Genomic DNA, 26,445 nt, shown 5'->3' on the forward strand with positions numbered 1-26,445 from the left:
AGCATGGCAAACCAGTGCCTAAGGACATTAGGCCACATTCAACCAGAGCTGCAGCCACTTTGGTTGGTACACCCCTGAGAAAGCCTGCCGAAGACATTTTAGAGGCTGCTACTTGGAGTTCATTGCATACCTTTACAAAACATTACAATCTGCCACTTTGCTCTAAATCCAGGGCAGACTTTGCCACTGCTGTTCTGCAGGGCCTCCTAGCCGCTCCTAATGCTGTTTAGTTCCATCCTCCCATCCATAGCTTTGGGAATCTACCCAAATGTAATGACTGCAACAGTGAAACATGAAGAACATAGTACAGTTGTGTACACTTAACATAAATGTAGATGTTGTGTATTCACTGTTGCCATCCAGGTTACCCACCTGCAATGCCTTTTTTTTTTTTGCTGTAACCTATGTGGTGTATTCGCTTATAGATGAAGGTAAAGTTTATTTTTCTGCATGTATGTGTTACTTGCATATATTTAGCATACCCTTTTGGGGGCACTTGACACCTGGGGCAAGAAAAACTGAAGAAAATGGCGTCCGCTGCATCTTTTTATACCCCTGGCGACCTGATGTCAGGGAAGGGGCGACAGCAGCCGACGCAGGACCCAAGACTTTGGAATTCAGGCCGACAGAGCAACTTGCTAGCAGGATAACCCAAATGTAATGACTGCAACAGTGAATACACTCTAACATCTACATTTATGGTAAGTGTACCCAACTGAACTTTTGCTATAGTAGAATAAAGTTAGCCTGTTTAAATTAAACAGTCATTACCCAGTGCATAATTTTGAGGGTGGCCACAGTGGTGCAGAAGTTAGCGTTGTCGCCTCGAAGCAAGATGATGACCTTCAAGGATGCATCTGCAGTCATCACATATGGGTTGTCCTGCCTCGGGCAGCCCTTCGGTCGGCCGGATTCCAAAGTCTGGGTCTGGCCTTGGCTGATGTCGCTCTTTCCCCGACGTCAGAGCGTCTGGGGTATAAAAGCATCAGCCGATGCCATTTTCCTCAGTCTTTCTTGCCGCGTGGTGCCCGAAGCAGAAGCAGTTCGCAAGTGCCAGTCGGCCAGCTCCTGTGATTCAGCTACCGAAGACTTCGAAAAAGCTAAGTACCCCGTTGGGGACTCTTTCTTGCCTCAGCCGATGTCAGATAAAGTTAATAATTGTTTAACTTGTGGGAAACAAATACCTCATAAGGATTTCCACTCTTACTGCCTCCCCTGCCTAGGCCTAGACCACGACGTCTCTGCCTGTTCAGCCTGTGCTTCCTTCAACCGACAAACTCTTAGACGTCGGAGTTTGCAGAGGAATTCTTTGGGGCTAGTTTTGCTTACAAGATGCCGTCGGAGACTCCGACTTCGCATTCCGTTAAGAAACGGAAGGACAAGGACCGACACGCGGGCCACGGTTTCGGCTGAAACCACTGTCGGGCCTACCGCGAGGGTCTCGGCTGAAACAGAGTCCTTGGTACTTCCGATTACCGAAACCGCACAACCGATTACCTCGGCCCCGGAGGCCCCGGCCGAGTCTGTTATTGAATTACCTACTGAAACTGGTGTCCAGGAACCTTCCGACACCATTCCTTTAGACAAATCTACTCCTGCACGTGGTGCAGCCAGACCTCCTGCATCCATGTCCATTACGGCTTTCTCTAGGGCTAAAGCTGCTAAACTTTCTAAAGCTTTGCCTCCCAAAGTTACCTCTGAGACCCTCTACTGGTTCACAGATTCTTAGCTTAACAGAGGATCTTATCTCCTTAATTAGAGATTCTCAACCTCATCCGGACAGGGGCTCGCAATCACCTCCAGACAAAAGGCCCAGAGTTGAGCCCTCTGACCCCCACTCCTCAGATGAGTCCTCTGATGGCTCTACTCTGACAGACCACCAGGAGGAGGCTTATTAGGCCTACGAGGATTCTGATGCTGAAGAATCTATTCCCTCAGCCTCCCCTCCTGAAGAGTTTTCCTTTGGAGAGACATTACACTCTGAGAGAACATTTTCAATGGCAGGGTCAGGAATTCTCTGATTCTAGAAAGAGATTAAGGACCTTTTTACATTTACCTCAGCATAGGCCTTTAGCTATACCTCCTGTTTTGAATGTCATTGATGATGTGTATTTTGATGCTAGTACAACCCCTGACTCTCTCCCTCCGGCTCCTGCCAAACCTGATAGGTACTACAGGGTCCCGGACTCGCATCTTCACCTGTACAAGGCCCACTCTGCTGATCCAGAAACTATTTCCCAGGGCCCAAAAGGGGTTGCAGCTGCCACTGCTAGAAATCCTCTACCCTCTGAAAGGGAGTCCAGAGCTTTAGAGAGATGGGGTAAAAAAGTGTATACTTCTGCAACTCTTTCCATGAGGGCATTAAATTGTCAATTTCATATGATACAGTACCAAGAGTATTTGTTAGATGAATTGCATAAGAAACGGTCTTCTTCTGAACCCCTTGATCGCAAATCCCTTCAGGATCTGGTACATAACTCCCAGCAGGTTAGTAACCATTTCTTGCAGTGTGGTTATGCATTGGAAGCTTCATGTAGGTCAGCTATGACAGGTGCAGTCATACGTAGGCATGCCTGGCTGAAGGAACAATCTCTGCCAGACCATGTTAAAGCTAAGCTTTTGGATGCTCCTATGGAAAAGCAAAAATTATTTGGTTCCACGGCTCAAGAGGTCTTAAAGAAATTTGAAGAAAAGGCAAAATCTGTGCAAACAGTCAAAGACTTTCTGCAAGTCCAACCACCGAGATTCAGCAGAAATTGGCCTACTAAGAATTGGTCCTTTCCGGACTCAGACAGATCTCAGAGAGGCAGGAATAGGCGTGCCAGAGGTAGAGGGCAAGCTAGAGGCTCCTACAGAGGCAGTCAATGGCAGCCTCTCAACCAGAGAGGTAGTGCAGGAACTAAAACTGCTACACCAGGACAGACTCAATTACTTTGTTTTGACTCCGCCGACCAGGGCTCAATTAGAAGCACCTTTGGGCGGAAAGCTTCTTTATTTTCAAAAAATTGGCACAGCGCATTACAAGGGACACATGGACACTGCAAATAATAGACAAAGGATACAGGTTCCATTTCCACACATTGCCAAATAGAAAAGGCATGCCAGACCTGCCACCAAATCAGAGGGCAGAAGCTTTGAAACAAATTTCCAACTTAATACAAATGAAAGCTATAGAAAAGGTTCCCCTTTCAGAACAAGGCCAAGGATTTTACTCCAGACTACTCCTTGTTCCAAGAAAAGAAAATAAATGGAGGCCTATTCTCGACTTGTCCTCCCTGAATACTTACCTCATTGTGCCAAAATTCAAAATGCTGACTCTACAGCAACTCCTTCCCATGCTGGGCAAGGGGTCTTGGCTGGTGACTCTAGACCTCAAGGAGGCATACCTGCATGTCCCTATTGGAAAAAGTTGCAGAAGACACCTCAGAATTCTTGCAGGGTCAGAGCATTATCAATTCTCAGCATTGCCCTTTGGCTTATCTACTGCGCCCAGAGTATTCACGAAATGCCTGGCATCAGTAATTGCACACTGCAGACTTCAGGGGATTCAGATTTACCCATATCTGGACGACTGCCTTATACAAGCGGACAGCAAGCAAACTTTGTTAAAGGACTTGGATTATGCCATCCACCTACTGCAGGCCTTGGGATATACAGTCAACATCCACAAATCAAGACTTGTTCCATCCCAAAGAATAACTTTTCTGGGTGCGGATCTAGACACAACCACCCAAATGGCCTTTCTCACAGAAGAAAAACAAAAACTACCGGATGTAGCCAAGGGCTATGGTCACAGAGAGCTGCGCATGCACATAAACCAAGCTGGCCAAGACAGCACTGGTACCCACTGTTAAAGAGCATGTCGCAGACGAAACCGTGGCCTCTCCCCCTATGGCCACTTCTACTGACACAGCACAATTTCAAGACTCTGCATTCCAACCTGAAAACCTTGCAACTAACTGCCTGGAAAATACCTTGACTCCTCCTCAGGATAAGCTATCCCAGAGAGTGAAGGATATTAGCTATCCCAGAGAGTGAAGGATATTATTATGGAAGCTCGCCGGCCTTCCACAAGGAAGGCATATTCAGCAAAATGGAAAAGATTTCTCACTTGGAACACAACAAAGGGCCTAGATGCGACTGTGATGAACATGGCACATATACTGGAATATTTGGCAGAATTGTTCCACAACGGCCTGTCTTACTTTTCCATTAAGATACATGCCTCAGCAATTTCAGCAGAATACAATGTTGATCCACCTGTCTTCTCTCATCCTCTCCTGAGACGGTTTCTAAGAGGAATCAAAAACATCAATCCTCCAACCACCTCTACCTACTTGGGACCTTCACTTCGTGTTGGAAAAACTAACACTTCCTCCCTTTTGAACCAGCAGCATCTGCAGATCTACAGTTTCTGTCTTGGAAAACTGCCTTCCTTCTGGCCACAACCTCAGCAAGAAGAGTATCTGAGTTACAAGCTCTAATGGCAGTACAGCCATTTCTTATTTTTCATCAGGACAGAGTTTCATTGAGAACCAATCCTACATTTATGCCAAAGGTGGTATCCAGGGTATCTTTGAACCAAGCTATTCACTTGCCTACATTCTTCCCACAACCACAAAATAAAGGGGAGAAACTTCTGCACACCCTGGACATACACAGACAGTTGTGCTACTAGGACAGAACTAAACGTTACAGAAAGACTGACCAGCTGTTTGTAGCATATGCTGCTGGGGCACAAGGAAAAGCAATTTCCAAACAGACAATTTCAAAATGGATAGGAAATTGCATTTGTTTTTGTTACTCCTTTCATGGAAAAACTGTGCCAGCTAACATTAGACCTCATTCCACGAGAGCCACAGCCACCTCCACAGCCTTCCTAAGAGGGGTGGCTACCAAGGACATTTTAGAAGCTGCTACATGGAGCTCCATGCATACATTTGCCAAGCATTACAATTTACCTTTATATTCCAGATCCAGAGCAGGCTTTGCTACGGCAGTCCTGCAGGGTATTTTAGCTACACCATCCTTTACTTAGTACCTCCACCCCCAGATTGGCTATGGTATTCTACCCATATGTGATGACTGCAGATGCATCCTTGAAGGACATAGTACAGTTTTGTACCTACCATAAATGTAGATGTCCGATAGGTATGCATCTGCAGTCAGGTTTACCCTCCCTCCTTCCCCTCTGTGGTATTTTTTTTGGGTGCTTACCCCTTTTATAGTGGTATTTCTTGGGTACTTACCCCTCTTATAGCTAGCTGGGGGGATCTATTATGGTGCATTTGTTTTTATAGTACTGCGCATGTTTGGATTTGTTTTTAAAATGCATCTCTCCAAATTTTAGCTTTCCTTAGAGGGCACCTGGGGCAAGAAAAACTGAGGAAAATGGCGTCGGCTGATGCTTTTATACCCCAGACGCTCTGACGTCGGGAAAGAGCGACATCAGCTGAGGCCAGACCCAGACTTTGGAATCCGGCGGACCGAAGGGCTGCCTGAGGCAGGACAACCCATATGTGATGACTGCAGATGCATACCTATCTGACATCTACATTTATGGTAGGTACAAAACTGTACTTTCTCCGGTTCGATTCTCGGCTGGGGTGCCTTCTGTGCGGAGTCTGTATGTCCTCCCAGTGGTCGCGTGGGTTTCCTCCGGGTGCTCATCCCAAAGACATGCAGTAGGTGGATTGGACACTCTGAATTGGCCCTAGGGGTGTGTGTATGTGTGTGCGCCTTCTGTGGAAGGTTGGGCGCCGGGCTGGCAACTGGACACCGTAAAACTCCACTGCCAATCATGAGCGGACAGATGATCTGCTGTGGTGACCCCTAACTGGGAAAAGCCGAAAGAAGATTACCCAGAGCATAATTTTGTCTTCGCGTGGACATCTATTGATTTTGAAGCATTTTAAGATGAATTTGTGTATTCGACTCAAACCTAGTTTGTTTAGCATTTTTTCAGACCCAGTATTTTAGAAGTATGCCACATTTGTAATAGATATGTTAAGTTGATCGTTTGTGACTAACACACACAGCACTTGCTGTGGTCAGTATCGGGTTTGAAACATTTGACGCTGTAGCTGTAATTACTGTTGCTTTGTTTTCTTCAGGTCCTAACAGCCTGAGATGTGTCTGTCCCTTCACAGAATTCAGGGTGTTGCAAATGATGTGATAAGTCTGACCTTTTCCCCTGTTTGTTGTACATATAGAAGAGGCTTCAGGCAGACATCACAGAAAATACTGTTTAAATTGTGTGTTCTTTTCAACAGCTCTCCTTAGTTTGGATTAAAGGGAAGGAAATCACTTTGTGATGAAAGAAACTTATTTGTTGTCCAACTATATTGTTAGCTTAAATTGTTCCCAAAGAAAGACTTTCAACATATACTACAGGCAATTAGCAAGTTATTTTTCAGAACTCCTATATGGAAATGTTACCATTTTACATGAATTTTAATGGAAGTATACTTACTGTAGTTGAAGGCATACTAGAAATTCTCAACAGTTGTAAAACATCTGAAATCTTCTAGTGGCAATTTTAAGTTCCTATTTTAACAGTATAGTGCAACGCAGTTAGCATTTTTGGACATTAGTAGCAGTAGGGAATCTCATCTGTGCATAAAGAAAAAAAATCTATAAGCAAGTGATAGCTGCCCCCCCCCCGGACTTATTTCCCAAGAGTTTTTATTGAGGTGGTCAGTATATTTATTTTTAAGATGTTTATGGATTTTAATTTAAAATCTGTGAGAGGGAGCACATTGATTTGATTACTGAATCTTGCTCAAGTTGGTGTGTGATCTTTGAGGAGGAGGATACCAGTCCCCAGCCCACTATGACCTCAAGTCCCAGAAGTTGTTTTGGGGTGGAGGGGTGGCACATCAACTCTGTGTCTTGCTCACAGAGTTGCATGCAAAAGACTTTTTTTTAGATGTACCTAACAAACCTGAGTGGTCTCTCTATTTGGTGGTTAGCCAGAAAGTAGCCACCACTATGGCTTATGAGAATTTGGGCACCATATCTGTAGTGCTCTCTCTTTTAAGAGGGCTCCAGCACCACACAGTCTAGTAGTTACTTACTAGTTAAAGAATCTAGAGCATTGGACTACCGTAGGAAGCATGTTTGTGCAATCTTCTCCTTGCTGCAGACACTTGTCCCAAAGATGGGAGTTCCAGAGAGGTTTCTCATATAAATGCTCCAAGCTGCTATTCAGTTGCCAGACATACCTGTTAAGAAGTTGATGTCATAGTTTAAATGGTGGCAAATCCTTATGACTCATTTCCTGTAATGCAGCTGTGGGTTCAGGCAGAACCACATATGCCAGCACATGGTGTATATACAGTTGTGTACTAGACTTTGCAGTGTGCATTTGTTGTGCTGTTACTGCAACAGATTTTACAAAGGAAAATGAACACACGGTGAGTGATGACATTACGCAGCATCATTATATACCATTAGGAGTCGTAATTTTTTGAACATCATGTTTAAGGATATTTGCATTTTCCCTCACTTTTTGTGAGTTGAGGGAAAAGAAAAAACATTGGTGGAGATCTGGGAGTACTAATTTGGAACATGATTTCAGTGAAAATTTGAAACTTAGTAAGCTTTATTGGTAAGGGAATATGGTAATTAGATTTATCTATGATACGTTCATGACTTGAATTTTAAATTTCTGTTTAAAAAAAAAAAAATAGACTTTGTTGGTGTAAAATGACTGCATTTTGTTTGTTGGCACACGTAAATAAGCCACAGGCTGAAAAGTTGTGAATTGTACTTGATTGAAGAAATTCCTTGCCAATAATTTTGACTTTTTTGTCTTTTTTTTTTGAATACTTAGAATATAAAGTTAGAGTTCATTGTGCTTAAATTGTTCATAAATCACTTGTATAAGTTTCATAAATTGACTTTATGCAAGTAAATAACACTACTGTTTTGTATTTCCTGCATATTGAAATACTTATATTTAGGTACAATGAAGTAGTTCTAAAAAAAGTGAAGAAGATGGCTGAGGGGATAGAAATAGAAGATGCACCACAGTTTACTACAAGAGATGAAATAATGAAACGGGTAAGCAGTGGCCATTTTTAGCTTAATATGCAAAACTAACCATAGTAAATATTCATTAAGATCACTGCTGCAGTAGCTATATATTCTGCTACTGGTGTAACAGATGGACAGCTTCTGTTGCTTCAGGGTACCTTCCACGTGCCCAGACCATTATTCCGCTCGAGCGGAGTATAAAACAGTGGTTTGGGGTCCAAGCCCTTCAGAAATTTCTTGCTGCCAAAGAGCACTCCTCTTGAGGGCTTTCTACTGCTGGGAAGATAAGGTCCCTGGGGGGGTAAGCTTCTACATTTACTTTTTAAGATGGTGAACCTTTCCTGTGGGGAAAAAATTAACCAAGGAGAAGTGTTTTTATTGACTGTCACATGACTTTTAGCAACTCTTGATCAGTAGTGTTACTTTTGACTTTTCTGGGGGAAAAGTTGTTTAACAGTACTTTCGCTGAGGTAAAAGTGGTCTTGTTTTACGTTTTGAGGAAGGGGTACGTGTTTAAAGTGCTGTTTACTGTATTTTACTGTGTCTTTTGGTGGGAAAAAGTTAATGGTTTATTGTTTACCAACTACTACTGCCATACTTCCCTTGGAAACTGAAATCTGTTTTGGCTTAAACCATGGAAAGACCTATCTGTTCCTTGGTTCTTCTTTCTTCCAGCCACAAAGAGACGAAAATTAATATACAGCATGCTGTGATGGCAAAGGCTGCTAAAGAGCCTTGGCCGCAGATGAGTGACTCTGATGTTGCCATTTCTGGTTCCTCAGACCATTCATCCTTTTCTTCTTAGCTCACTTTGGTGTAGTCCCTACAGCCACCATGGACCAGGGGTTAGGCAGGTCCTGTGCAGCTGTTGGAGTGTCCTTGGCAGATGAGGGAAAACTACTGTTATTGGCCTTGGAAGAAGGGGCAGGGAAATAACTCATTATCTGTCCAGACTGCTATGCCTAACACAAGGGGAGTTGTGTATTTTTTTCCAAAAGTGAGTCTGCTTCTTTGGAAATTCCTGTCAAAAAACAACAGCATCCCCAGTACTTACAAACATAAATAAAACCGACCTAAACAAACTTACTACCTGCTATAACAAAATAGCAAGGTTCGCAAATAATGCCAAGTCTTGTTTCCACCACTGCCAAGTCCCTACAGCTATTACACTGGCTTGAATTCCCCAACTTACTACATTGCCACCAACTCAAACTTTCCCACCAAATATACTATCCAGAGAAAACTCCTGCCCTATTTGGGCTCTTAAACTTCTATACCTCCAACAGAACTCCAAGATCCAACAGTAAGGCACTAATCACTACCACCCCCTGTAAAAACAGCTCGGGAATCTCTCTTTCCCCAACGTAGTAGGAAAAATATGGAACACCCTGCCTCCAGACCTCAGAATGAAAAAAACAAACCTTGGCATTCAAAAATCTCCTTAAAGATTACCTCTATTGTAACCGCCTTTTGTAACTGACACCCCGCTGAAATCATTTCAACTTCTACACTTTACCTTGTAGCACACCATACACTTAACTCCCTTATGTTCTGGGTTTCACCAACTTGTCAACTAATGACATCTGTAAGTATTGCATATATAGCTACAACTGGACTTACAATACATAGTGTTTACATTGTTAAGGCCTGTAACTACTTTGTTACAATATGTTCTTTTACACTGAGTAAGACTTCTCTATTAATTTCATCCACTATGTTTCTGATTATGCTACTTTAAATTTCTCTCCATCTCGTTTCATTCTTTTGTAATTAATCACTGTCATTATTTCACTTTCTGTATCATCTGGAGCTTTTCTCCCCAGGACTCCACTGAAAACGGGACACCAGTTGGTAAACCAATGTTAAATAAAATTAAAAAAACAGACCTATTATTCAGTCACTTTGGAAAGGAGTGCTTTATTGGGCTTGGCTAAGAGTTCTTAGATTTTTTACCCTTTCAGTTGAAATGTTTTTAATAAGAGAAAAAAGGGTTCTTCATTTTTTGAAGAGGTTCACGAATTTGAACCACACAGTAATTGTGAAGGGATAGATTCTGTTCTCCCCCCCCCCCCTTTTTTTTCCCCATTTTCTGAGGAAAGTATGGGTTCTGATTCCTTTGAAGGAATTCCTTTTTCTAACTATTTCCAGAATGCCTCTGCCATTTCATTGGGAACATAATGACATTCCATAATCCTTAAATAGGTGCGGATTTATTGCAACTAGATTTTCCTGAACTTTCTCTGTTCCTCCAGCTTTATCAGCACTGGTGGATATTTTTGTCACAGCCAGCAACTTGCTTGATAGCCAGCTTGCTGCCTCTTAAGAAAACAGATGGATTGTATAACATTCAACCTTAAACAAGTCTCTTGTATACTAATCCAAGATCAGATCTAGCAGTTGTTGCTGTAATAAACCTAGCTGTTGCTGCTTAACATGAGGTTAATACCATTCTCTCTCCATCTGACAAAGATGTGAAGTCTTTTGATAGGTTTGGGAGAAGTCTCATGTTCATCTTTCCCACTGATACAGTAGCCTTAAAGCTCTATTGTTTGTCTTGACCAAGTCACAGCAACTACCCAGCTTCCAAAAGCTCTGACTTACTTCACACTCTGAGGCACTCTGACTGCTGATTGGTTGTTCCCGAGGAGAGAAACACAGCCTTCAGAGTGAAGAATCTTCATTACTTTCTTGCTGCCTCCATGAAGCAACTCGGAGGTTTCACAAGATCAGCTGACCTTTTAACTCTGCTTTGGCAGAGGAGTCCCCTTTGGGGGAACCTTTCCACATACCATTTGTGTGTTTAGTATGTGTGTAAGCAAAATGTTTTTTTATTTTTAAATTGTATGAAACCATCTTTACTGGAACACAGTGTTTCACTGGGGATGGTACTGGATGTGTCTGGGGGGAAAGAGACCTCTTGAAGGGGTTTAGATTCCCCTCGTATTTGGACACCGAACATACCTGGTAAGAAAAAAGCAAATAAGCTAAACATTTTTCACCTGAAGGGACAGTGTGTGTAAGTGAAGATTTTCTTACATTAGCTAAGAAATTGTTAGTCAGTCGAGGTACACAGCCATCACTACCTGTTATGCAGGTCACGTGAAACTTCCCTGTGGAAGTCAGGCAGATGATGTTTTCTAAACCGAGCTTTCTCCTGCATACCCAGTACTCTGATGCTAAGGAAATTATCTTTGCAACCTCCTTGGGGGACAGTTTTGTGTTGCCAGGATAAATTGGGTGTTTTAGAGGAATTTAATGGTTGCTGTCAACTATATTGAGATTTTGTAATATGTTGTCAGTAGTTTTACCTCATTCTGTTCCTCTTCAAGTGCTAGTCTTGGTGAAGATACATTATCCTGCCGATTTCATAGTCTCCAGTTACCATAAAAGCAGGTGGGCATTACGTTTCTTAAACTAACTTGCACTTATTTTCTCTCCTTAGTTCCTTCCACTGTAGCTATAGAGGGGAAGGTCTAGGGACAGATTTAATATTACATTTTTTTCTTTCACTTGGGTATATTGAATTTTTAACTTAGTCCCTGATGTGGAAGTTCATGGCTATCTCTATCTTATTGTGTTTGAAATGTCTCCAGTATCTAAACATGCCATTAAGGTATGTGCGATTATTGCAGATATTGTGTCAAGAGCTTCTGCTTTTATATTTGGATGTATGCCTGGGTACATATTCAGATGTTTTCTGTTGAATAGTCTGAATTTCTCTTTTAGAGAGAGGGAGAGATGTTTTATTTGGGACATCTGCTACTCTGGTTCACAAACATTGATGAAAGAGGGAAATTTAGTTTAGGGAATTTAATAGGATTTTTAGCCCCCACCTACCTTTGAAATCTCTCGGGTCCTCTTTCATGCCTTTCAATCAAATAGAAATGGTAGGAGTGGAACAATAACGAATGGGACAGTATACAGCTTCAGGATGGCTATGCTAGCATGTTCCTTTCCCCTCTCCTCCTCCCTCAGTCTCTCTCAACCTGTACCAACAACTATCTGTTCCTCTTTGGCAGAAGATTGTAACAGACTTGTGAGAGTTCAAGGTGGTTCAGGAGGGATGCAGTAGATGCTGGATAAAAAAATTCTCCTTTCAGAGGACTGCCTCACCACTCTCCGAATCAGAGTTTTTTTCCTTGTGGTCAGTTTTGCTAACCCTAGGAGTCCTAAAATTGATGCCATTTATTCAAGGGACAAAGGCTTCTATTTCCAAAATGATACCAAAGAAAGAGCTTTCCTGGAGACTAGTTCTAAATCTTTCTTTCCTGCATTACCCTTCTGGTTATCTGCTGCTTCAAGCATGTTTGCAAAGTGTCAAACTCTTAAATTTCTTCCTCATTTGGGTGACGTACTTATGTTTGCAGAGTCTTCACATGTCAAGAGAGTCCTTAACATGGGTTTTATCTAGCTACAAGGTTAAGGTTTATATCCATAACACAAGCAGAAGGTTATAATTTAAAGTGGAAAGGGATGATGACTGTGATGGTGAAGCAAGGAGGAAGTCCAAGAAATAGTGGGATTTCGGATGCAGATTCTTAAGGAGAATAATAACCATACAGAATATTATATTTATAAAGTAGCAAAGTATTGTAGGAACTAAGCCAGTACGATAATGGAGAAAGGAGATTTTGCCAAAAGGGATGACTTCAAGTAAGTGTACAGAATAGGCAGGAGGGGGCTAGAATTTAATGGATAAACCTGGCAAATGAACCAAGATATTGGGAGCAAATGACTCTAGCAGGAAAGGTAATAGAGTGGAATGAAGCCAAGAAGACATTTGAATTGTATGCTAGACTGCCCTTCCCTACCATGGCTTAATCTCAAGAGTACAGGCATAGAGAAAGGGTTGGGGGAATTTTAAGTGAAAGACCTGTTCCGGTAAGAGTTTTGGCTGAATGTAGAATAGACGCAGCTGTTACAAAAGGGATGAGTAATAGAGTACATAAAATATTGCATGATATGTTGCATTACTGGAAATGTTCACCCAAACTTTGCCACAACTTGGTGTGAGGGAAAAGTTTAGTATGTTTTTGCTTTCTTATATTTTGTATTACTTCTGTTTTGTATAGTGTGATTTTCTTTCCACTGTGTTTTACATGTATTCTGCTTTTTTAATTGCATATTTCAGCTAAGAAAGAGACCACAGCTAAGTCTCTTATGAGTCAACCACCCTCCCACCTTGATGCTGTCCTTTTTTAAACTCTACTGTCTTTAGTTGCCTGCCACTCATGTTAATTTGACCACATATCACCTTCCCTCTCCTCTTTCATTGGCTGTTGCAAGTACAGAGTTATTATTTTGTGAAATTACTCCCCTTCAACTATTTAAATTAATTGGCCATCCCACTGTATTCCATAGAACCAGAGTACAAAGTGCCCACCCCCTTCCAATCTATCTTGGTCTTTTAAAATTAGTGGCTCTCCACTTACATAGCTAAAGCTTAAGTTATGCCCTGTTTCATACCTAACTGCTTAGTGCACACTGCAGCTCTTTGGATAGTGACCCATTTTTCCATCTTGCCTTTACAACCTGCAACATCTACTCCAAGGCCACTAGTTATCGGAGAGCCCACATTCTGCCTATTAGTAGTAGTCTTGTGATTAGTGCTTCTGTTTTGCTCCTGGTGAGAAAAGGAGCATAGGGATATTATTTCCTAGAGACTGATCACCAGAAAGTTTAATAACTGCTTCATAGGCCTACTTGGAATTTGTGCTTATATTTTGCTTCTGGTGAGAGAGAGCAGAGTGCGTTGATTTCGGACTGTTTCTAGTTGGGCAGTGAGTGTTTGTTTGTTCTTCCTGATTGGTCTGGTTGCACCTATTCAAGGTATCTACAAGGAAAAGGCTACAGCAAGCCTACAGATACTTCCATCATGTGTGACAAGACTGTGGATCACCAAACAACCTGTGGCCTGCTTATCTTTAGATTAGTACTACTTTCTTGCTTCTCGTGAGAGAAGAAGCAAAGTAGCATTGTATCCCAGTAGCATGAAGTTGTGTTGAGACCAGCACGAGTAGTAGCTAGGCAGTAGGCATTCAGGCAGCTCCCCTATTTTCATTATGCTTGACGAGCAAATTCTTTTCAGGAAGTGCTGCTTGATTTGCTTCTGACTTCATAGTAGCTGTCTAAATACTTCATCAATAAATCATCATGGTCTGCTACTTGGTTTCCTTTCACGTGTTTGGCAGTGTCCTGTATAAAAAGACACCTTGAGTGGACATATTACCTGTAAAAGCACTACTGAAATTTTACCAGTGCCACGTTACACACAGAACAACTATGCAGTGTTAAGCAGTGCCCTCTGAGTTGCAAATCAGCTAGTCCTGACACTGCCTTATATTCTCACTCAAACTGTCTAATTAATAAAACATGGTCTGTTGCTATGGATATGAAATTTCCCACTATCTTGCTTACCAGCTTGGTGAATATGGGCATCCTGAGGCAGTGCTGAAATTGCCTCGTTTACTAACCACCAGTTAGTTCTCAAACTGATATGGTATGTGAGAGATGTATATACAGTGTCAATGAAGGCAAAGTTGTCACACAAAAACACTCCATGTTAATAAGGTTGTCAGTAGTACACATGCTGCACCTATCACACAATTCAAAGCAGACACATAGACCCACATATGGTGAGGCAATTAAATGTAACCGTGCTAAACTACAAAGATGACCTAGACAAAGTACACATAACAAATGTTCTCAGCAGTCCCAAATGCACTCTCTCAAAAACACTTGCATCATCTCATGGAGCCTCTACTTCTAAGCACATAAGTCAAGCCACCATACAGTACAACATTCTGGGCATTGAATACTCCATTGTGTGAGAGACAAAGTTATGGTTAGTTGCTCATCAGGGGCCAGGATCCACCACATTATGTACACACTGGCTGTTGGACCACAAGTACCAGTATGACTCATAATCCATGTGGGTGTAAATGACCTGAGATGTACCTCCCTAGATTATATGACTAGAGACTTCATGGAGCTCTCGGAATGTGTCCCAGGCTGGTATGAGCCTAGCATTAAGAAGCATTTTACCTTCTCCAAGGATGATGCCACAATGCAAGTAAAAGATTTCCGACTTTAATAATTGGCTTAGTTTCTGGTGTCATTCTAAGGTGGTGCAATATTTGTCGGCATGGAAGAAGATGGTCAACAGAACATTCTGCTTTGCCAGGGATGGTCTACACCTTTCCCCGATAGGTTTTTGAATATTAGCTAAAATGGTCTTCCCTCATATTGCCTTTTTAGGCAATGCCAGACTAAAAGTACTTGCAACATAGCAAATCAAGGCCAAGAAAATCTAAAGGTGTTACTGCTTAATGCCAGGAATCTAAACAAAAAAACTCTACTCCCTAGAAGCTGTCTTCACAAAGACATCAGCATTCTCTAGGGTGATCAAGGAGACATAGTTTAAAGCCACAGAGAGCGCACCGCCAGTACAATGTTATAATGCCTTCCACACATTTCAACCTGATACTACACAGACTGGGACTAAAGGTGGAACTGTCTCGATTTACATTGAAAATAAATATACCACCTCAAGGCTGGTCTGGAACTCTATTGATTTAAATCAAAAATAAATATACCACAAGGCTGGTCAAACAAGACAATGTACATGAGCTTCTCCATGTTCAAATCCCCATAGGCAAAATCCCAGTACCACATCCTTGCAAGCTATAGGTCCCCCCTGTATGACTCACGAAATCCATGCCATGTATTTAAACTTATTGGAAACACTTGCCATCCGTGGGTGACTTAATCGCTCCACTATTAACTGGAAATAGTATACTACAGCACCAAATGTATGAGTACAGAGATTCCTAGATTTTAACACAAACTCCCTAGACCAGACTTGTCAGTACACCAACAATGGGTGCAAAAAGTGGACCCGGTCTTCATTAATGTGGGAGAGTGCTGCAGGCCCTCTAGTGTAATATCTTTTCTGATAAGGTCAGAGAAAATGACAGGCATTTGAGTTTGACTTCATACCCTTTAGAAAAGTCATGATAATGGAATGTAACAATCACCTTTCTAAATTTTTAAGAGCAGTATTTAAAAATTGTCTTTATTTCTGGGTCTTTGCCACCAGCCCCCCGCCCCCAGGGTTGCCACCTTTTCAAATGCCCAAAGTGGGAAATTTGTGGTACAAACATCAGAATTTTGTAGACCAAAACATACCCACAGCCAGTACAAAGGACAGAACTTCACTTTTTTGCCTAAATAAAAGCTTATTCTTGTAGCATTTTAGTTGCTTCTGTTTCTTGTAACATTTAGGTGTTTTAGCTACAGAATAACTATTTTATGCAACTATTACATAAAATATAGGAAATAATTTTTCCCCAAAATCTCAGGACATTTGCCATTTTTACAATTTTTTTACAGGACACAACTGCCCAATGAGGGACTATTCCTCCTGAAGTGGGACAGGTGGTGACCCTACCCCCACTTCATTATTTATGGCTTTGTCCATATTTTATGCTTTGAGGTTAAGCAGTATGGCCCTAGCTAACCCTGCAATAGTCTGGAATTATTCCAAGACTAACTTCCTACTATTAAGTGATAACCTGGCAAAATTTCAAGCACCCATAAACCCTGAGAACACTGCTCCCTGCAAAGAACTGTTCACAGAAACCCTGTTCATGCATGTTAATAGCTCTGTAGTCAGTTGTACCCATCACAGAACTAACTGAAAAAAACAAGCCACCCTGGTGGAATTGCAGCATCAATAAGGATGTTTAACAGAAGGAAATTCATAGCAAATATTAGGAGGTGCAGCAGTCAGTAGGATAAAAGCACTCTGGTCTACCAAAGCCAAATTTGAGGTAAATTTGGCCTCCCAGGCCAAGGACACCCACAAGCCATTCTTTAGGTGTGTCCACAGCCTCTAAGGCATTTCAGTTGTGTGCAGAGCTCATTGTTAATGGAGCCACCTATGTGAAGCCAGAAGATATGGCAAACCTACTGGCTGACAAATTCAGCTCCAACTTTATCCCTCTCTACCTTCCCTCAGGAAATGTCTTCAAATATAATTCCCCTTGCTATCACTAGGGAATGGGTCCTTCATGCTCTCTAAGGCCAAAAGCACTGAATCATTGAGCCCAGACAGTATCCCAGGATACCTCTAAAATGGCGTAAAACGTGACCCATCAGGTCTTCTGGAATTGTTGTTTTAACTGTAGCCTCTAAAGAGGCTTCATGCCTCATGAATGGTGAACAGTAATGGTCATCCCTCTACACAAAGGTGGGACATCTGCAGACCCTGGAAACTACAGACCAATAAGTCTCACTAGACTCCTATCCAAAGCCATGGAAAAATCAACAATTACTTGGGAACCCCCCAGACACTGGACCCAACTGATTTTGGTTTTGTCAAGGGCAGGTTATGCCTACTAAAACCTGGCCAACTTTTTTGAAAAGGTCACCAAAGCAATGTATGAGGGCTAAACTTGAGCTAGTCAAAACATTTGAAACAATATCCCACACAGGCATTGTTAACACTCAAGAGTTCTGGTACAAACCCTTATGTCATCCGGTGGATAGCCATCTGGCGCACAGGACCCAGGAAGTTATAATTGGAGTCAACCTCTACAAAAAAGCCAGTCACAAGCAGAGCCCCTCAGGGGATCGGTCTTAGGACTGCTCCTTTTTGGTATTTACTTCTCTGAAGTCAAGGCCAGTGTAACTGGCTTCTGGCTGACTAAATGTGCAGATGATTGCAAATTAGGAGCTATAACTGGATCCCTCAGCAACACAAATGCTCTCCAGGAAGGGCTGACACAAACGGAAAACTGATGTCAGAGCTATGGATTAAAACTAAATGCCAAAAAGTACATATCCTTCGGGGAGTCATCCACCCCTGGTAACTATCATATTGACAACACACCCCTAAGAGTTGACCCAGTAGTCTGGGACTTGGGTACGCACAGTAATCTAGCCGTTGACCATCTTTTGGCATGTGTGTAAATGGTTCGTCTCCCAGACCCCTGCTTGTAAATGTTTCCTCTCCTAATCCCCTGCTTACCCTTATCAAGGGTACCAGAACTTGTCAGAGATTTGGAATACATGGCTAGGCTTAAAAGGCCCTTGTGGTTGTTGGCCTAGTAAATGCCTATGAACCTGTAACTATAAGATTGGGAAGAGAAACTGGAATCTGAGTGTGTATGTATGGCTCCCAGGTATGCAGCCAAGTCCAGAAAGTAAAATTTTTGCTTGGAAATGTTTACTTGGGGGTATTTTTATGCTCTAGTCAGACTTGGAATTTTTCCTGACGTAGATGGCAAATGTTAACTTTCTTCAGGTATCTAGAGAATGGAGGTGTGACTGAGAAGAATAAGTTAGATGGGACATAGGTTTTGGGAGTGTAATCAGAAATATTGGGTGAGCAAATGGCCGTTTTGAGCTTTGCAGGATCTGAATTGCCTAGACATAACAATGCCTTACTAAGTTTAGTCCTGTTGGCTGACTAAAAGCAATTACTATAAAATGAAAATCAGTCAACACCAGCTGTATTGGAGGTATTGAATATTATGAAAGCGATTAAAAGAATGGAAGATCTTTAGAAAAGGGTTGGACAAATTACATGGAAGTAATTGAAAATTGTGGGAACAGTACATGCATAATGTCCAGGAGGAGATGTGAGGCTTAAGAGAAGGCAGCAATTCAGAATTTTTTGTAATGTTGGACTGCTGATAGTAGCAAAGATTCTATATTGTGTGTTGTATATTGTATTTAAATGCAAAAATGTTAAAGGGGTTTGTTTCCTTTTCTGATGTATGTTTGCCTATGTCTTATGTGTTTAAAAAATGGTTTTCAACTCTTCAGAGCAATCCGAGATTCCAGGTAAACTTTCAGAAATCCTCTTTGACCACTTCACATTGTATTTTGTTTTAGACTCTTGTAGGCAGTCCACAGCAAAAGCATTTAATTCAGTAGAAGGTATAGTTTTATCTGGAAACCTTCCTGAGCTTCTCATTTCAGTCTCTGACTTCAGCCAGTGTTTCTCAGAATTCTAGGGTTCAATGGCATCTGATTCTCATGATTTCTTTTGCTAGGTTGTACATGAGAAAGATTCTGTGGTGTCTAAGGAGAAAAACCGATTAACCCAACACTTTCAGATACTTATCTCTGAATTTATATAATTGAAACTGCACTAGTGGAGGCAATAAGTACAAGCAATTGTGTCCTCCCTTTTCGCTACAACCTACAAATTAATCTGTATCTATGGACATGTCACAATTTCCTTGGGCGGCATTAAGAGGGTAAAGGTGCAGGGCCTGTGGGGATTCTTCAGATAGCAGACCAAAAGCATGCTATTTTGAGAGAGGTGGGCTGTAATCCATGCCTTTTAATCTCTTATGGTTCTCTGGACTTTACCTGAAGATTACAGACAACACGGTGATGCAGTACATCAAAAGGCTAGGGGGCACTAGGTCGTACCCTCTGTATAGGTTGTCTGTGATCAGTTGTGAGTTACCTCTTCAGTATTCTTTAACCCCCCACACATTTCATTCCAGGCAAACTAAGCATGACCAGAACAGACTTCATAAATGCAGTTTGAATGAGATGAGTCTTCCAAGTACTGATACAGTTCTGGGGGGCACCTTAAATACATCTGTTGGCCTTCTTTCAAAGCAGACAACCTTTTACTTTTTCATTTCCTTGCAGTGGAATGTTTCTTTATATATTTCCACCCTTTCCACCAATATCCAGCTACTACCCATATTTTTTCAGGATGCCTCCGTGGTCATAACTGACCTAAGGGATGCTTACTTTCATGTTCCTATAGCAATCAGTCGCAGAAAATATGATTCTTGGCCTCCGGCTCCTACTTCCAGTTTTGTGCTCTACTGTTTGGTCTTTCTACTGCATCAAATGTGTTTACAAAATGCTTGACACCCCTGATAGCACACTGCAAAACACTCAAAACACTGTGGGTACACTTCTGTCCCTATCTTGGATGACTGTCTCATCCAGGGAAGATCACCTCAGAGACCCAAAAAGGATCCTGTTTTGGGGGGCTATGATAGACTCTATCCAACAGAAAGCATTTCTCCCTCAGGACCAAGTAATTTTCTTGATTAAATTGTTTTGCGAGTAGGTTGTTCAAATAATCAATCTCAGCCAGAGAGTTTTTAAGGATCTTGGAGTACATAGCTTCATTTATCCTTGCGGTCCCTTTAGGAAAACTACACTTGAGGAAACTCCAATGGTTTTTCAAAAATATCTGGGAGCAACACTCTGTCTCTAGCTTCCATGCCTCAGGAAAGAGCTCCTGTGGTGGAAGGACACCATACAAAAGAACACAGGAGCAACCTTCATGCTGCTTTAGGCATTGGAGTCCATTACCACAGACGGCTCATATATGTAGCTTGGGGAGCCCACTTAGGCCTGTTGAGGGTGCAGAGCATTTGATCCCCACAATAGTGAAAGTTGCATATCAGTCTCAAGGAAATGCTAGCAGTCTTCCTGGCCATAAGTTTTCCGACAACACTTTAAGCCTAGAAACTCTGTAAATCTAGACAGATAATACCACAGTCATTTGGTACATAAACAAGGGAGACCTCGTCTTGCCCACTGTGCAGCCTTACCAGAAATTTCTGGATGTTAGCCCAAGACTTGGAGATCACACTCATAGTATCGTACATCCCAGGCTACAGCAGTCTCCTTGCAGATTCCCTGAACAGTGACGTACTAGAGTCAAACAAGCGGATATTGAAAAGGGAAGTATTCCTGGATCCCTCTCCCCTCTTCTCCAACAAACAGCTTCCAAGGTTCTGCTCCAGAGCACAACAGGAGGGCACCTGGAAGATGGATGCCTTTTTCACATGGACTCACCAATTCCTGTGCACCTTTCTCCTATTACTCTTGATTCCTAGAGTTCTTACAGAGATCAGGACCAACAGGCACAACATATCAGTAGTCCCCTTTTGGCCCAGAGAACATTGGTTCTTTCTGCTTCTTGCCTCCACCCTCAGAATAGCTTTGGGAATCTTCCCAAGGATTAGTACTCCAACATTGACTACAAAGAACATAGTACAGTTGTGATTCACTTAGCATAATTGTAGATGTTCGAGTAGATCAGTGTTGCAGTACATATTCCCACACTCCGTTTTCTGTCACTACATATAATTCCTTTGTCTCATACCAACTATACTTAACTTAACTATACTTAACGTTGCCTTCTCTCTTGCATTCACAACCGTTGCCTTCTCTTTTGCACCAGCACCAGACAGCTGGGGGACTTCATCAGACTGCTTTTCTCCGCTTGGAAAGACCTGAAGATGGCATCAGTAGACAACTTCATTCTTGTACCCTGATGTTTGTCACCTTTGGGATTATGCTAATACTCTGGAAATCTGACAGGTTGCAGGCTTCTACATGGCAGGAAGTTCCAAAGATTAGTACTGGAACATCAAGCTACTTGAACATCTACAGTTATGGTAAATGGGACACAACTGTGCTACTTCCTGTGGCCTCATTTACTACATCCATCATTGATTTTGTATCCAAATCAAGACCTTCTGAGTCACCCTTCTGGATTGCCTCTACCAGATCTAAAAACAGTTATGGTAAATGGGACACAACTGTGCTACTTACTGTGGCCTCATTTACTACATCCATCATTGATTTTGTATCAAAATCAAGACCTTCTGAGTCACCCTTCTGGATTGCCTCTACCAGATCTAAAAACCCTAAAATTAACTGTACGGATTTTCCAGTTCTAGATGCCAGGTTATCTTAGTCGGTGGTCTGCATTATTTCAGCTTCTCAAAAGCAGTCCACCAAAAATATATACCAAAGTAAATGCGAAAACATTTTCTATTTGGGCCTCATGGAAGGGATTAGACCCATTCTCAGCACCTATTTTTTTTTGGGGGGGGGGTTGAGAACTGCAATCTCTAATGTTCATGCAGGACACAATGACACTTCCATACTATCTCTTAAAATTTCTAAACTTTCCTTAGACCTCTAATTTGGGACCTAGTTCCTCCATGGGATATCACTATATTGCTTCAAGCTTTGACCCATGGGATATCACTATATTGCTTCAAGCTTTGACCTAACCCCTTTTGAACTGGCAGCTTGAGCAGACTTGGGAGTTTCTGAAATGCTGTCATTTTGCAATTAACTGTGCTAGACAGATTTCTGAGTTACAAGCACCATCTTGGGAATAACAATATATATTTTTTTCTCCATAAGACAGTGGCGCCTTGAGAACAAATTCATCCTTTTTGCCAAAGGTGACATCTGAAAACAAACTTAAATCAGTCAATTTGTTTGCCAGACTTTTTTCCAAGTCCACAAAGAGGAAAATATACTGCACATGCTGAATTGCTCAGATTCTACATACATAAAACTAAGGATTTCAGAAAGTCAGACCCAACTGTTTATATCCTTTTCTAAATCCAAAGTTCAGCAAAGGTGTACCAAAAGCCACATTATCCAAATGGCTATCAGAATGCATTTCCTTTGTTTGAAATAAACTGGGCTTGTCCTCGCAAGCAAAACCAAGAGCTTGCTCTACAAGAGCAGTGGCTACTTTTATTGCTTTTATGAAGGGTATTCCCTTTGATAACGTTTGTGTTGCAGCAACATGATCCATTGTCCATACCTTCATATCCCATTATAAATTGGATGTACAGTCTAGATCATGTTCCTATTTTGGTTTACTATCCTCGGGAATGTTTTCCCCTTGATACTACCTGGGTGTTTAACATAGTTAAGAATCTGTCCCATAGGTTGAATTGGACAAAAATAGCATCAGATATGAATGTTACATACTTACCATAATGATACATCTGTATTGCCTTATTTTCATCTGGTTCAACATCCCCCCCCCCCCCCTTCTAATGGTCATTGATAGCTTCTGGTAACTGGATAAATCCTCAGCTGAGATGCTGTCTGTGAACAAGTCTGTATGTTGTTCTTTCCTATGTGTATCCTTATGTCCCTTAACATCTACATTCTTTAGATCAAGTCCTGATGATAGCTGGTGATGTGTCGGCAACCTCTATCTGAGGTATATGGGGGAATGGATGGGATTACTGTCAGAGAGGAGTCAAAGCCCTGGATCCACAGCTTCATAAAAGGACAAGTTGGATCTAACAACCTAAAGGGTGAACCAGAGAAAAATGAGACTTGATTCTATTGTTATGATAAGTACATAACTTTCATTTCTGGTGAAAGAGAGAGATGACTTCCTAAAGAGATTCAAAATTCTGAATATGGACATGGAGGTGGGACAGATATTCTTCTTACAGACTCTGAGGAGAGTTCAGATGTTCATCGTGTTACCCTGCTGCAGTCATCACACTTGGGTTTTCCTGCCGTCAGGCGGTCCATAGTCTGCCGCCGTTTCTACAGACTCTGAGGAGAGTTCAGATGTTCATCGTGTTACCCTGCTGCAGTCATCACACTTGGGTTTTCCTGCCGTCAGGCGGTCCCGCAGTCTGCCCGAATTCCAAAGTCTTGGTCCGGCGTCGGTTGCTGTCACTTCTTCCCTGACGTCAGCGCGCCAGGGGTATGAGAGGAATCCGCCATTTTCTTCAGTCTTTCTTGCCGCACGGTGCCCAAAGTAGAAGCAGTTCGCAAGTGCCGGTCGGCTGACACCTGAGATTTTCTAATCGAGTTTCAGTCCGAAGTCTTCAAAGCTAAGTACCCCGTTGGGGAACCTTTTCTTGCCTCAGTCCGATGTCAGAAAAAGTTAACAATTGCATTTCTTGTGGGAAGCAAATACCTCATAAGGACTGTTCTTTTTGTATACCTTGCCTAGGCCCAGACCACGACGTCACTGGTTGTCGGTTTTGTGCTAGGTTCAATAAGCGAACTATAAAGCGATGCATTGATTTTGCACGACACTACGGTAGGAAATTTAATTACACTATGCCGTCTGAGCAACCGACTACCGGCGTGCATAAAAGACGCAAAGATAAAGAAAGGCAGCCTAGATCCAAGCCAGACTCAGAGGCCTCGGCTGGGCCGGTCACCGATTCTCCGGTTTTCAGTGAGGTGCCTACGCAGCCCCTGGCTACCGCTGAATTGGACCCCCAGACTGCTTCGGATTCTCCAGAGAGTTCTAGGTCGACGCAGACATTTTCTTTAGGCCCTACCGACGACATTGCAGAAGAAGCCAGTGCTGTAGAAACACCTTCGTTTTCTGAAGGTGTCTTCAGACCGACTACTCTCACCATAAAATCTTATGCCAAGCTTAAGACTCCCCTAAAACCAAAAAAGGCCACACTTTAGTCTCCAGGTCAAGGCCCTATGCCTAAGAAACAGATGCTTAAAATGGCTGAAGATTTGATTTCTTTGATCAGGGGTTCCCAACCCCCCCCCCCCCCCCCCAGACAAAAGGCCTAGACAAGAGGAGGATTATGCCTCCTCTGATCAAGTGTCTGTTTCCTCAGGCTCCACTGAGGAACAGGATTACTCTTTTCCCCCTTATGAAGATTCTGATGCTGAAGACTCCATTCCCTCAGCTTCTCCCCCTGAAGATTATTCCTTTGGGGAAACCGTACATACCATGAGGGAACATTTCCACTGGGAAGGTCAGGACTACGACTCAAAGGCACCGAGAGTTTCTTTTACTCCCCCAGCACAGACCACTTGCTATCCCCCCAGTTTTAGACATTGTGGGTGATGTTTTCTTAGAATCTAGTCTAAATCCAGATTCTCTGCCTCCTGCTCCAGCCAAACCAGATGGATACTATAGAGTGCCTGACTCGCACATTCCTATACAAAAGCCCTGTTGCTGATCCAGAGACAGTCTCCCAGGGTCCCAAAGGGGCTAAGGCTTCTATGGCTAAAAATCCTGTACCCTTCGAAAGGGACTCCAGAGCGCTAGATAGGTGGGGGAAGAAGGTTTACACCTCAGCTACTCTAGCTATGAGAGCACTAAATTGTCAATTTCACATGTTTAAATTCCTAATGTCTCAAAAAACAAAAGATAGGCACGCACCCTCAACAGTCTGAATTCAAGGAAATGCAGGATCTGTTGCATGCAGTTGAACAGGTGGGCAAACATACTTTACAATGTGGTTTTGATGCCTTGGAAGCTTCCTCTAGAGCAGCTGTTACTGGGTCTGTCATACGTAGGCATGCTTGTTTAAAGGAACAATCTCTGCCTGATCATTGTTAAAGCAAAGATACTAGATGCACCCTTACAGCAGGATGTCTTATTTGGGGTTAAAGCAGAGGAGGTTTTAAAGAAAATTGAGGGTAAGGCAAAATCTATGCAGACGGTCAAAGATTTCCGACCGGTACAGCCCCCACGCTTCAGCAGAAATTGGCCAACAAAAAATTGGTCCTTTCCAGCTTCTGAGAGACCACAGAGGGGTAAATACAGGCGCCCAAGGGGCAGAGGACAAGCACAAATCCCTTACAAACCTCACCAATGGGGCACTGCAACACAGAAGGGAGGAGAAGACAGGTCCCAAACTACCAGAAGGCAAACACAATGACTTAAACCTCAAACTGCCAAGCAAAACCCTCCTGGCAGCTCCCTTGGGAGGAAAATTAGCACTTTTTGCAGACAGCTGGTGCATAGTCACAAAGGACAAATGGGTCCTAGACATTATCTCACAAGGATACAGATTCCATTTCCACACCTTGCCAAGGATAAAAGGAATGCCAAACCTGCCACAAAATCAATGGGCAGAGGAGCAAAAACAAATTGCAGCTCTCATGGACATGAGCCATTCAACTGGTACCTACACAGGAGCAAGGCCAAGGATTTTACTCAAGGCTCTTTCTAGTCCCCAGAAAGGATAATGCTTGGAGACCCATTCTGGACCTTTCAAACACCTTCTTGCAAGTACCCAAATTCAAGATGCTAACACTACAGCAGCTTCTTCCCATGTTGGGCAAGAAAGCTTGGCTAGTAACATTGGACCTCAAGGAGGCATACCTGCATGTCCCTATCAGACAAAATTGCCGAAGATACCTCAGTTTCATTGCAGGTTCAATCCATTACCAATTCTCTGCACTGCCCTTTGGCTTATCTACTGCGCCCAGGGTCTTCACAAAATGCCTGGCACCAGTAATTGCATACTGCAGACAAAGAGGAATTCAAATCTACCCATACCTGGACGACTGCCTCATCCAAGCAGAAAGCAAGGACATTCTCTTACAACACCTGGCTTTTGTAAAACATCTAAGTTGCCTAGGGTGCACAGTAAACGAAAAGAAATCAAAACTAGTGCCCTCACAAAATGTCATTCCTGGGTGCCAGCTTGAATACAACGGCCCAGATGGGCTTATCTGACGCCAGACAAACTACTATTAACTCAATACTTCAGAACAATGGCAACAAAGACCCAACTCCCTGCAAGAAAAATTCTGCAGGCCTTGGGCTTCATGGCATCTTGCATACTACTAATACTATTTGCAAAACTGCATATG

General features: G+C 42.5%; 1 protein-coding gene across 1 annotated transcript in view; it reads left to right on the forward strand.

Moving 5' to 3' along the window:
- Positions 1 to 26,445, forward strand: part of CDKN2AIPNL (CDKN2A interacting protein N-terminal like) — a 142,619-nt gene that overhangs the window by 59,113 nt on the left and 57,061 nt on the right. The window contains exon 2 of the mRNA XM_044069239.1: positions 7,965 to 8,064. Coding sequence (XP_043925174.1) covers positions 7,965 to 8,064 — 100 coding nt within the window. The remainder of the gene's footprint in view (positions 1 to 7,964; positions 8,065 to 26,445) is intronic.

This window comes from Protopterus annectens, chromosome 4.part0, assembly GCF_019279795.1.
Source record: "Protopterus annectens isolate FY-2018-M chromosome 4.part0, PAN1.0, whole genome shotgun sequence".
NCBI lineage: Eukaryota > Metazoa > Chordata > Ceratodontiformes > Protopteridae > Protopterus > Protopterus annectens.